At 34.1% G+C, this 13,855-nt stretch overlaps 1 protein-coding gene across 1 annotated transcript in view; it reads left to right on the top strand.

Moving 5' to 3' along the window:
- Window positions 1–810: 810 nt before the first annotated feature.
- Window positions 811–13,855, top strand: part of LOC132205923 (ecdysone-induced protein 78C) — an 89,323-nt gene continuing 76,278 nt past the window's right edge. The window contains exon 1 of the mRNA XM_059635314.1: window positions 811–967. Coding sequence (XP_059491297.1) covers window positions 948–967 — 20 coding nt within the window. The 5' untranslated portion in view covers window positions 811–947. The remainder of the gene's footprint in view (window positions 968–13,855) is intronic.

Below are 13,855 nucleotides of genomic sequence, written 5' to 3'. Positions count from 1 at the left end.
TATTCAATACTTACTTTAAATTTAAATAATTTTAGTGAACATTAATTTATTAATAATTGAACATACAATAGGAATTGTGGAAATGAAACCGAGCAAACATTGTTGCAAAGAAAAATAAAAAGAACGTTGGTTTAATTACCCTTTAAATTTCTGTCAAATTTACTTCTGAAGCTATTGGCAGGCTCAATTGCTTTATCAATTTCTGCAATTTTTTTTTATTTAAAATTAGATCAATTAAAAAATCTCAATTTTTTTTTAAATTTCTCTTGTAAATTCCTTCCAATTAGTTATTTGGACTGATTTGGACGCGACAAAACCCAAGGTTCAAAGTACCAGCAGTCAGCAGGTCGCCTTTGGGACAGTTATCATTTTTTCTTTGCATCGAGGTTCACCCCAGGTTCAGCGGGTTTCAATTTTTATAAAATCCATCTGGAGTTTTATTGCAAATTACAATAACCTGGAATTAATGTTTTTTTTTACTCAATATTGTCCAGTATTGGCGGAGGTAACCGCCAGCCAAGCACTTTGCTTTTAACTTCTTGCATTCGGCTGCACCGACGAGACCCAAGAAGCAAGATATTTGTGCGATCTTTTGATTTCGCGCCAAATTTAAGAGGGCGTTGGTGGTCATATCGTCAGTCGTCAGCCACATGTATTTATTTTGTTGTTGTATGTGAATTGTGAACACAAGAAGTTTGAACGATTGTTTTGTTCTGTTCGGACAAGTTTTCCAGTGGGAAATCGTGTTTGTGTGAGGAACTGACATAAGATAATATTCGTATGCAGCTTAAGTGCGTCGAAAATCTGGAATCCGATCCAGCTTTTCATAAAAAAGTGAGAAGTTGGAGAAAGACGGGATGGACAAAGGACACCAGAAGAATCATGGAGAGATCAGGTCAGGAGAGATCTTCTAACGCGAGAGAAAAGAGGGATTCGGCAGGGACTTCATGAGAGGACTCAAAGTAAGGTAGGAAACAAGTTACAAAATATAAACTGTTATCCCAAGAGAAAATAACAGTCGTAATAAAGAAGCAAAAATGCCACATTTTCTAACAAGATTCCGATCTTATCTACCATTTTAAAATTTTTAAAGTGAAGTTTTATGTAATTATGGTGGAGAAGTTCGTGATTTTTTTATTATTAATATTTAATAACAAGAAAAGCTCTTTTAGCTCTTAATCAAAAGTTTTTAACCTGGAAAGAATAATTATGTATTAAAAAAACTGCTTATTTTCATAAATCTTAATTTTGATAAAAATTTCCAAGTGAATCTTATTGTGAAATCTTTTTATCAGCAAAGTATATCTTAAACATGAGCTCACAAATTTTAAAATTGAAATTCGACCTAAGACCCGAATTCAGATGGTCTTGGCAGCTGCAAGCGAGTCACGTGACAACGACAGGTAATTTAATTTCTCGGCTTTTTGTGTGCGATGGGCACTTTTTTCTCGCGCCGCGAGCTGCGCTTTATGGAGCAGGATAATTCATCTCGACGCCAAGAAAAAGTTAATTGGATGCCGAGTAAAAATGTAAATAAATCGTTAAATTTTCTCTCCTCTTCGCACAACCGAGCTAAAATTTGCATAATTTGCGTCCGTTGCGAAAAATAATATAAAATTTACTGCCGAACAAGAATCGTTTCTTGGAAAGATCGTTTCTCGCCAATTCGAAACTGTCAAACGAAAAAAAGTATGGCACACGCAAGCGACTAATTGCTTCTTAATTGCCAAGCGAATCCCACATGCAATAAAAGAAGAGAGATATTAGAGACAAAGGATGAATTAAATCATTATATCGCCGGCAAGAGAGAGCTTTGCAAGAGAGAAATGCAGAGACGTGCCCCAAATAATTAAAGAAAAGTTTTTATTTTTAATTCTCGAGTGTGACTCATCGTCTCTCGGCGAGTTAACAAACAACGGCGCCGTTTGTCACCTGGAAAATAATGTTTCACTTTGTTTTTTGCTCTGAGCTTTCAAAACTCGCTCTATGAAATGAAAGAAAGTATAACAAAGCGGATCCATTGCTCTGAGTTTGCTTTTTCCCATTTGCTCTCCTGAGCTGTTAATTAGGCGCGAGATTTTTGACATGCCGACGTTTTCAACAGTTAAAAATGTTCAAATTTAAACATTGCTGTTGTCAAGCGTTGTTTTACTGCATGAAATTACTTTGAATATTTACAAATTTTTGCTAACTGTTGTAGGTTTTAAATTTAATTTTGTTGTGCATCTTAAAAAATTTTAATTATATTTATAATTAATTGTATGTATTTTTTAAGCGTGTAAGTTTTATAACATGAATAAAAATAGTTTAATTTGCAAATCACACCTTTAATTAACTTTTAGTGAATACATAAAAAATTATGATTTTTTAACTTTATTATATTATATGTATTTAATTCACTTAATAATATCAGAATAATTCCGTAATATTATAATCTTGATTTTCCCCACCAAATTTAATATTTCCAAGTGCAATATTTATGATGATTGCAATTCACAAAAATCAATTTAATTATTAATTATGTAAATATTACCGAAAATTTGAAAGGTAAAGAAAATATAATATTCAGCTAAAATTATATTTCTATTACACTTACGTTTGAAGACATAATTCAATATAATATAAATATATAATGAAATGCAATCGGTTTATTCCAAGCCACACCATAAGCAATTCAAATCAACCTTGGATGAGCCAGACGTGCAGCCCAATTTGAAAACGCGCGTCAACACAAGCATGCATGAGAAAAGCATCCCCCGCTGGGCGTTATCTCGTAACATCCGCGCCTCATTTGAATAAAATGCTCGTCCGTGTACTCACGTGTGCGCAACGATTCGCGGCCACACTAACACAAAAATCTTGATAAATTTTTACTTACATCTTAAAAGTAATAATTAAAATGCAGAATTTGAAAATAAAAGGGTTTTCAACTGTTGATTCAACAGTGGGAGATAATTTTAATTTATTTGATTTCGAAATGATATTTTCTTTAAATTAATTTAAAAAAAGGATAAATATTCCTTGCTTGAATATTTTTCCAATTTTCCCCTGGCGTCAAAAGCGCGGGACGTTGTTTTTGTATTTACACCTGCTCGAAGGTCAGAGAGTTTTAGTTCGTCAGGTTTATTATGCTATTCAGGGTGTGGGAGAAACGTAAAGGTGAGATCGCCGCGGGTACCTGCTGGGCAGGCCGGTCTGCTCTGGCTGAGCTATTTTCACATGTATTCTTTCTCTCTCTTTGTATTTTCACCTCAGGAGATGTTCGCTGGTTCGTGCCGTGGCAAACTATGAGGCGATTGCGTGTTGCCCCGCTCAGGCCGTAACGACTGCCTTTTTTATGTACATATACGTTTGGGGCCGAAAACGCCGAAAAACGGAGAATGATGAGCGACCCGTGTCAATTACAGAAATATGTTAATATCGGTCGGGCAGACCTAGATCAGGGCGGCCGGGCCATGGGAATCAAAACGAGAGCTTTGCCCCTGTGTGAAAATCTCTGCGTGATATGAAATGACCAGGGTCAAATTAAACATAAGAGGTGCACAATAATCGTAGGAAAATTTGATTTGGTTTAATATAATTTACATTTATTAGTTCAAAAACTCGTAGAACAAGATTTTCACTTAAATTCCTTCTAAAATTATCTGACTACTGCATGATAATTATATTTATTCAAGGTTAATTTAAAATTCAGAAATTTTAATTTAAAAATTTCACAACTCATTTAATAGAAAAAACTCGCTTATATTGTCTATAAAATTGAAAAAATTATTTATTTAACATTTTTTTTTTCAAAATTCATTTTTGACTTAAAAACCGTATGAATTATTGTTGAGTGATTTTTTGAACAAATTCGTTTTCATTTAAATTTATTTAAAAATTAAACATTGTCAAAACCAGTAACAAAAATTATTACACTCTAAACCTGTATATCAATTTAAATAAACAGTTAATGTTACGAAAAAAAGAAAATATTTGAATGGACAAGTAAAAGTAACTAATGAATGATTTTTGCTATCATTTTGTAACCTCAAAGAATGCATAAATCAATTTATTTTTATATTTTTAGGAAAAGAAGTTAAGTATTGAGGAGCATTTTGCTTAATTGATAGTTGATGCAGTGAGCTAAGAGAACTATAGATGCTTTGCTTTGTTGCTCGCGCGTTTTTATCAATTGTGAGGGAAAATCCGCGTGCAATTGCAATTGTTTGTCAATATAATGTTTTGAAATCCATCTTAGCAAAAAAGTGCATGCATGCCATTTTGAAACAGGGAGTAAAAGCAAATTTTTTTTGCAAAATATGCAAGGTCTTATTATTACCACATTATTCTCTGGTAGATGTTTAATTTTCAGCATTATTATTAATTATTTTTTTCTCCACAAATTTATCCCTCTTTTGGTTAGTTGGACACGAGAAACCATCAGGTTTTAAAGCACTAGCAGACTGCAGGTCGCCTTTTGGAGTAAGTTTAGCATTTTTTTAAACCTATTTTTTTCTTTATACATTGAAGATCCCAGCTAATTTTCTATAAAAAAAATGAAGTAGGTAGAGAAATTACTAAAAGGGGGAAGCTATTAGGAGATAATATTAGATGAATAATGATTGAAAAATAAAAATTTTAACAAGGCGGCATTGGATATTGAGATTTTTTGGTTTTACATTTATTTTTCAATTCCTCCCTTGGGCATAAGCAAGCTTATATTAAGTTTTTTAAAAGCAGGTCGTTGTGTGTGCTAAGTTTTCATTGATTCGCCCGAATTCCATAATGCTTGAAATCAACCATGAGTGTTATATAACTTTCAATACAATCTTTGTATGCCAAATTCTTAGATTAAATTTTTTTTGTAACATATTAATATAATCTACTATATAATATATTTATGAAATAATCAAAGTAGCATGATGAGGGCGTTGATAGATATAGTACTTTTGGTGCACTATTTCAAGTCACAAAAGCATTAAATTGTATAATTCAAATTTATTAGATATATTTCTAATTCTGTAAATAATTTATTTGAGTGAGATTTATTCGTCTCCGTGAAATGGTGAGTCCGTAATGGGAAGTCTGCATGATGACTTTCATCTGACTGATAATTCTTACTTCCCAGCACCTGTACCTGTAGGAGCAGAAGTCGGGCAGCATCCAGGCAAACACTTGCCGCACGAGAGGAAGCACATCCTGGCGACGACAGGGAATTTCAGGGGTTCCTGTCCGTTGCAGAGTCCATAGAAATCCTGGAATTTGTATTTTACCATATTAGAATAGTTGTGGGCACACAAATGATTCTTGAAGAATTGCTTACGGATTTGCAGCCACAACCAGGAGTTGATTGACGCAGGCCAACTTGGGGAGCTTCGACAGCATCCGAGATGGCGTTACTCAGAGCAAAGTCAGCAGGGGCGGCTTGAGCCAGGGCGACCATCATGAGGCCAATGAAGACTGCAGCGAAGTTCATGTTGCTTTTGGATGGATCAGCTGGTGAACTGGATGCTTTGGTTCTGGCACTGCCCCGTTTTATACCAACTCCAAGCTGTGTTTATTGTTATTTTTTCTTTAAAATTCGCGCAAATGCTTGTTCCGCAAGACCAGCAAAGGTTGTTGACACAACGGCGCCATTATCTTACAATATTCAAGAGCTGCACTCTCCTAGCTTATGGTAAAAAAAAATTGTTGCGCCAATGAAGATTAAACTTGTAATGTAATTTGGAAAAGAAAAAATCTTTATAAAACTGCACTGAATTTCCGCCAAAGATGAATCAATCATGAAAAGGTTTTTTTGTTGTTTTAAAAATTAATTTTATTTTGGTTGTTAACAAAAAATTTACGAATTTTAAGAGAAACGGTTGAATTTTTATATTTAAAAAACACAGTGGCTTGACCAGTTTCAAACTCTATTTATGAATCTGGAAGTTTTTAGTGTGCTCTAAGTTAATCATTTTTTTAATTCCAGTTTTATTTATTCATTATTTAAGTCAGCAAGTTAATGAAAATTTTAAATTTCATAAATACTTTTTTAATTGTTGTCCATCTTTCCGGGGGAATCGCAAACCAATGATAGGTTTGGTTTGGTTATGTTGTAAATTTCAAGGATGAGGTAGGTGAGCGGCCGCGACCTATGAATTGGAACTATGCGGGCATTTGCCTGGAATGTCTGATGAAAACCGCAGCTAAAACACCAGACACAATTTTCGCATACGAAATGCATGCAATTTCTTCCGAATCTGTTGCAATGGTCAATGCAACTTTTTAACTCCTAAGATTTCTTTAAGCCTTGTGATCACAAAAGCTAGAAATATAGCTTTTTCAAACACTCTTACCCCAGCTGAGATAGAACCCAAGGCCTCTAGGATATCAGCAAATCAAACTAACCACCGTGCCAAACAGTCAGTTTAACTTAATATTATTTGACTTTTTTTCAAATATTTTAATTATAAATTTTCTCAATTTTAATGGGAGAAACCCACTTTTAATTTGGAAAAATTTTGTACACAATTTCGATTTTTATAATATGGAGTTTTAATTTTCGAAAATTATAATTTCTGAATTTTGAATGAATACAATAAATTTAATTATCAGTAGCTACATGGCTTAAGTTATTTCTATATGATATGAATGAGAAACTAAGACGCTTTTGTGAACTAAATATCGGACAAATTTAGACGCTTTTTGACATTTTAAAAATGAAATATTTTTCCTTTAATAACAGTTATTGTTGAATAATCATTATAATTATTACTGAATTATTTAATTCACTAAAAACGCCACGTTCAGAAAATTTTCTTCCTGAAGCTCTGATTATTTTCTCTGATTTCTGTCTATAAGCTGATAATGATTAATGAAAAGATAACTTAATAACATAAATGCATTTTCATGAACATAATGTATTCAATTTTGAGAGCGTAGAGTTGAGATTTGCCGCGTTTGCAAGAATAAACTTTTCAAAAAAATTTCCAACCTAAGCCGAAGTTCACTTTTGTCAGAAGTAAAATAGCTTTCAAATGGCTTTTGTTTCTCCCCATTTTCAAATCTTTAGTGATTCAGGCTGTATATTATGAAATTTAACAATTGGCATGGCTGCAATAATGTCTTCTGTCCGCGCGGTTTTAACCATTTCAGAAAAGTTATATTGTGTATGTTCAAATGATCCAATTTTGCTCACACACCTTCCATTCCATTCCATCGGAATCAAATTTTATAATTTTAGCCTTCCGTGGACACAGGAGAGCCTATTAGGTTTTTTAAGTTCCAGCAGATCGCATGCAAACGTTTGGTTTGTTTTCATTTTTTACTAAACGTCCAGAGAGGTTAAAGCTTAAAGGTTTCTATTTTGCTTGAAATTTGAAGTACACCTTGACTTTTAATTCAACTTTCAATATTATGTTTGCATTGCAAAATTTAAAAAAAATTAAATTTTGATATTGTGAACTGTATTAATATTATATATAATTATACAATACTTTTTTAATAATTAAAGTATTATGATGGCAGCATTGGATAATAATATTTTACGGTACAACATTTCAAATAACAAGAATATTAAATTGTAATTTAAATTTTTTATTAGATTGGTTTCAAATATTATAAATAATTTAATTGTTTGAGATTTATTCGTCTCCGTGAAATGGCTAGCTTCGCTTCAAACGTTCCCGAAAAACTCAAATTATTATTGCCTTCTTGGATGCTTTTGGAAATGTACACAAATTCTTAATTTAATTTAATTTTGAAGTTGCAAACTCGTCCAAGAGTTTTTGGGCAAGTTTTGTCTAATCCACAGGTTGCTTCTTGTCAACAAGAAAATTTTCTGCTAGTCCCTCAATCATAGAAAAAAAATGGTGAAAATGTGTCCGCGAGTATGCTGCTGCACTAGTAACAGTGTAGCCACAGCTATCCATTGTTGTAGAAACGCGCATAAGAAATAGCAGCACTGAGCCTATTGCTGTTTTAATGTATATGCCTTTTCGCAAAGATTAAATCAAATAACATTCAACACGACTCTGAGTCCGTATAAAAAGCGGCAGTGCCAGAACCAAAGCATCCAGTTCACCAGCTGATCCATCCAAAAGCAACATGAACTTCGCTGCAGTCTTCATTGGCCTCATGATGGTCGCCCTGGCTCAAGCCGCCCCTGCTGACTTTGCTCTGAGTAACGCCATCTCGGATGCTGTCGAAGCTCCCCAAGTTGGCCTGCGTCAATCAACTCCTGGTTGTGGCTGCAAATCCGTAAGCAATTCTTCAAGAATCATTTGTGTGCCCACAACTATTCTAATATGGTAAAATACAAATTCCAGGATTTCTATGGACTCTGCAACGGACAGGAACCCCTGAAATTCCCTGTCGTCGCCAGGATGTGCTTCCTCTCGTGCGGCAAGTGTTTGCCTGGATGCTGCCCGACTTCTGCTCCTACAGGTACAGGTGCTGGGAAGTAAGAATTATCAGTCAGATGAAAGTCATCATGCAGACTTCCCATTACGGACTCACCATTTCACGGAGACGAAACAACTTCATTTAAATTATTTAAAATATTGGAAACCAAATCTAATAAATCCGATTTACAACTTATTTTTAATATATTTTTAATATTTGAAAAATTGTACCATCAAAAATACTTTTGAAATATACCCTTGGCATAAATTATTTATATAAATAATATAAAATACCGTATAATACTTAACATTATTTGGTTTACAACATAAAAAATTTCATTTTTAAATTTTGCACAAATAGTATATTGACAATTATATAATCTCTACCTGGGATTTCAAACAACTTAGAAACTGGGTTTTAATCTAGTCGATTAAATGAGCACTTTGGTGTGCAAGGGAGAAATTTAAAGAAAGAAAAAATTCTCAATTTTCAATGACCGCGGTTCAAGTTTTCCAAGCATAATATGCGCATATATGTATAATACATCGAAATTATCACCCAGACTTGGCATTGCTCTCATTTTTCTGCTCCCCGCTCCGCTCTCGCTCTCGCTGTTTGAGTGTACTTGTATGTAGCTCCGCTCACCAAATTTTTAAATTTCTTCTTTCCGCTCTTAACATTATTTGCTGTTGCTCTAATAATGTCACCCCCATGCAATTATTTAGGAGTTTTTCAAGCTACTGCTTATTTGGCTTTACTTAGAATAAAATGTAATATTCCAGCTAACACTTGAGGTTGATTTCCATAAAGAATTGAAACCAGGCAAATATGTAGATACTATCGATTTGAAATCTAAATAAAGCTAGCAAAATACAAATTTTTTTTATTAATGCAAAAATATTTTTAAACTTCTCTGGCAAACGTCTGAAAATTTTGAATATTCTGATCATATTTTTTAAGCCAAGCCACTTTTTATATGGAAATCAATATTGGTCCTGTGCCACCCCTGCATACACTGAAATTAGTGAAATTAAGGAATTGTAACAATTGGCTTAAAAACATACAATTTTTTTTAGGACTGCACAAACGCTAAAAGTTCAATATTATTAAATAGTTTCAGTTCAAACGGACATTGAAAGGAGGTGATAAAGATTCGAGTAGAAGTTTTACTTTGTTATATAATTATGCTTTTTTTTATTATTATTTTTCTTCTTCTTGATTTCATGTATGACTATTTTGCGAAGAATAAACAATGATAATAATAAAAATAATATGTTTCTTACTCAAATAAACGCAGGTGAACTAATTTGGGGTTAACGGGTTATGAAGTTTCCAAAAAGTGTTTTATGTAAAAATTGTGAGCTAGGTCCAGATTTTTTAAGGACAAACAAAACGCAACCTAATTTCTCAATCCCTCTGCAGGGAAATCTTCATACAAAGAAACGTGATATGGTAATTAGCAATTCCACAAAGAGTTAAAAAAAAACAAAAAAAAAAAACGTTTAGAGAGTAAAATATCGTGGTAATATGACCTTGAATTTTGTGTAAACACAAAATGCTGTTTCCTCTGTTTAATAAATTGCATGCACTTTTCAGATAAGATGGATTTCAAAACATCATATTAACAAACATTTGCATGCTAATTTACATGCACCATTATGGATAAAAACGCTAGCAACAAAGAAAAGTATGCACATATAGTTCAGCTCCCTGCAACAACCTACATCAAGCAAAATGCTCCTAATACAGAAGCTTGACCACGGATGTAAATAATCTGATTTGCGCTTTCTTTTTATTTAATTTCAGAATGATGGAAATAATCCATTTTTTGAAAAACTTACAACTTTATAAAAAAAAAAAAAAAAAAAAAAAATAGAGACCATCTTTCATCGTTATTCAGAAAAACCATCTTTCAATCAGATTTTCCTTCTTTGTTATACCGTCATTTGATTATTTGAATTTGACATAATGTTTTGAGTGAATCACATTTTCAATTGCTTTTGATCAGAATTAACATAAGATTAAAATTGAGCTTTTGCAGTGCATTTTGTTCAATGAAATAACTTAAAGATCCACTCCGGTCATTTGTATTGCATTTTATTTTGAAAGATGGCTAAATTTTGAGTATATCATGTGAAAACACTGAGAAAAATTCCAAACTGTTGCGTCGTAATCAAAAGGAAACCTGATACAAGTGATTCGAGCGAAAAACGTGAGAATTGAGTTGCAGGGCTATTTTCGTCAGTTCGATCCAAAAGCTGCAGGTTTTTTTCACTTGTGGCACTGCGATCGAAGTTTTCTGCACAACACCGTGGGGCATTAGTGGTAAAATCAGCAATCGCTGCGCCGCAAGTGACCAAATCCTGCAGTTTTTGGACCAAACTGACGGAAATAACCCCTGCAACTCAATTCTCACATATATTTTTCGCGCAAATCACTCATATTAGGTTTTCTTTTTATTGCGACGCAACGGTTTGAAATTTTTTCAGTGTTTTCACAAGATATGCTTAAATTTTAGTAATTTTTAGAATAAATAGCTATTTAATATTTAATGAAATTGAAGCGCTGTTCCGTGTCCGCGCGCTAAAAACGTTTCTAGCGGCCACGTGACGCTGCTAATCAGCGTTGATCAACCTGCCCAGCAAGAAATGGGAAAAACAAAAGCAATCGTTTCGAAACCTCTTCGGAAAACTGGGTCAACACCCTATATAAATTTATTTTACTATCTTAATTATTTTGTTAAAATATAATTAATGATTTTAATTCTCTAGCTGTTATTTGTATCTTTTAATACTTCTTATAAGATATGCTCTATTTTTCACATTTTATTAGTAAAAAATAAAAATAATTCAGATTATAATTTACATAACAATATAAAAACCAACAAAAATTAAAACCAACGCTAAAAGAGCAAAATTGAATTTTATCTATTATCAAGCCCAAAATTATTGAAGATTGATATTTTAGAAATATTTATAATTGAAATTGCAAAAAAAATGATGAAAATTTGGATATTTGAGATAAACTAAGTAAAAAGGAAAAAGTAATGTAGCCAACATTGTCACATTCGGGGCATGCAGAATGCAATAAAAAAGTAGCTGCTTAAAACGTAGCTCATTAAAAAATAAATTATTGCAGCTATATTTGAACCAGTATAGGCTGAATGAATGAAATCAAAAATTAAAACAGAATTTAAAAGGACTGATCTGGAATAATAAAAGCTGAATTGCGAGGCGAAAATCAAAGACGAAAGTAAAGCCTGTTTACTAAACATAATTTGAGTTGCAGTTTTTTGCCAGGAGTAAGAGCAAAAAAAGAACAAAGAAAGCGGCATTCGGAAGTATCAGGCAGTCATCTAAATGCAAGCTTTCAGCATCCAGAAAAAAGAAAAACGTCCAAACAACTTAATAACTGTTAATTTTTCTTTTGGTTTCGTATTTTGTTATTGTAAAAATTTGTATGTAAAATTATCATCTTTTCTCTCCATTATATTAACTTGTATAATTTTGAATGTATAAATGATGTATCCCGTTATGGGCAGCAATTGCCTTTGTGATAGATCAATAAACACAATTTGCAACTAAAACGTTCCCGAAAAACTCAATTTTTCTTTGCACATTAAACACGTGAATGCTATTGAAGCTATAGGCAAATTATCAATTTAATTTAATTTCAAAGTTGTTAACTTGTCCAAGTTTTTGGTCAAGTTGTGTCTTGTCCACAGGTTGCTTCTTTTCAACAAGAAAATGTTCTGCAAGTCCCTCTCTTTGTCAGTAGTAATGAATTGGTGAAAATGTGTCGTCGGTCGTCGTGCGCAGCTGCTGCACTAATATAGTGAAGCCACAGCTATCCATTAGTGTAGAAACGCGCTTAACAAGTAGCAGCACTGAGCCTTTTGATATTTGAATGTTTATGCATTTTCGCTAAGTTTAGAAGAAAAAAAATAACAATCAACTCAACGTTGAGTCCGTATAAAAAGCGGCAGTGCCAGAACCAAAGCATCCAGTTCACCAACTGATCCATCCAAAAGCAACATGAACTTCGCTGCAGTCTTCATTGGCCTCATGATGGTCGCCCTGGCTCAAGCCGCCCCTGCTGACTCTGCTCTCAGCGGCGTCGAAGCTCCCCAAGTTGGCCTGCGTACAACAGATGCTGGTTGTGGCTGCAAATCCGTAAGCAATTCCTCAAGAATCATTCGTGTGCCCAAAACTCTTCTAATATGGTAAAATACAAATTCCAGGATTTCTATGGACTCTGCAACGGACAGGAACCCCTGAAATTCCCTGTCGTCGCCAGGATGTGCTTCCTCTCGTGCGGCAAGTGTTTGCCTGGATGCTGCCCGACTTCTGCTCCTACAGGTACAGGTGCTGGGAAGTAAGAATTATCAGTCAGATGAAAGTCATCATGCAGACTTCCGATTACGGACTCACCATTTCACGGAGACTAATAAATCTCACATAATTAAATTATTTACAAAATTGTTAAAAATTATCAAATAAATTTGAACATATATATATTTTTGGTATTTGAAATTTTGTCCCGCAAAGAATATCTAATGCCTTATAATTTGATTATAACATAACATAAAATATATTAGGGGACATTCACTAGAGATAACTTTCCAGGATAACCATGTTATACGTACAGCGCACGCGGGGGTGCCGTAGAACAGGAGAGGTACCACCATCGTCTGGTAGGCCAACTTTTTCACGCGCGGCGTGCAGCCGTGCAGATTGCGCGCCGCGAACGAGAGCACCTTTGCTGCTTTGCCGCGCGCGATGTCCGTGTGTTTGCTCCACCGCAGGTCTTTGGACACTTGGACGCCGAGGAGGCGCTCGTCGGTGACGTACTCGAGGGTGGAGGCGCCAATTTTGTAGATGTCGTGCCGACGTGTCCGGGCACGCGTCACGTCCATCACGTGGCACTTGGCCGGGTTCAGGGACATGCCGTTGTTGTCGCACCACGCCCGGACACTGTCCAGGTCGGCCTGCAGCAGGGCGACGTCCGAGGGTTTCAGAATTTTGCGCCAGAGGGTGGCGTCGTCCGCGTACTGAACCAATTCGGAGTTAATGTTAGCGCGCAGGTCGGCGACGTAGATGTTGAACAGCAGCGGTTCCAGGACGCTGCCCTGGATGACTCCGGACAGGACACAGGGATTATTGGAAATAATATCACATGAGATTTTAATATTAATTTTGGAAATTAATTAAAATTCGTTATATGTTTGTATGCAAATTTTTATATTTTTTATATTATGTTTGATTTAAATTATGATCTGTAGAATTATTATCTTTTTAGTAGATTTTTATTTTATAGGTAATTGTTGAAAACCACAAACAAAAATATAATCCCATTCCAATTTTCAAAAGTATGTTTTTATTAAGGTGGTTAAACTATTATTATTATTTTTATAATTATTGTTATTATTATTATTATTATTGTTATTATTAATATTTATTCTTATCGGACAGTATAAAATATTTAATGT

This window comes from Neocloeon triangulifer, unplaced genomic scaffold (assembly GCF_031216515.1).
Source record: "Neocloeon triangulifer isolate White Clay Creek 2 clone unplaced genomic scaffold, ASM3121651v1 ptg000003l, whole genome shotgun sequence".
Classification (NCBI taxonomy): domain Eukaryota; kingdom Metazoa; phylum Arthropoda; class Insecta; order Ephemeroptera; family Baetidae; genus Neocloeon; species Neocloeon triangulifer.
The sequence above is the reverse complement of the archived record's forward strand: the minus strand, read 5'-3'. Positions and strand labels throughout refer to the sequence as shown.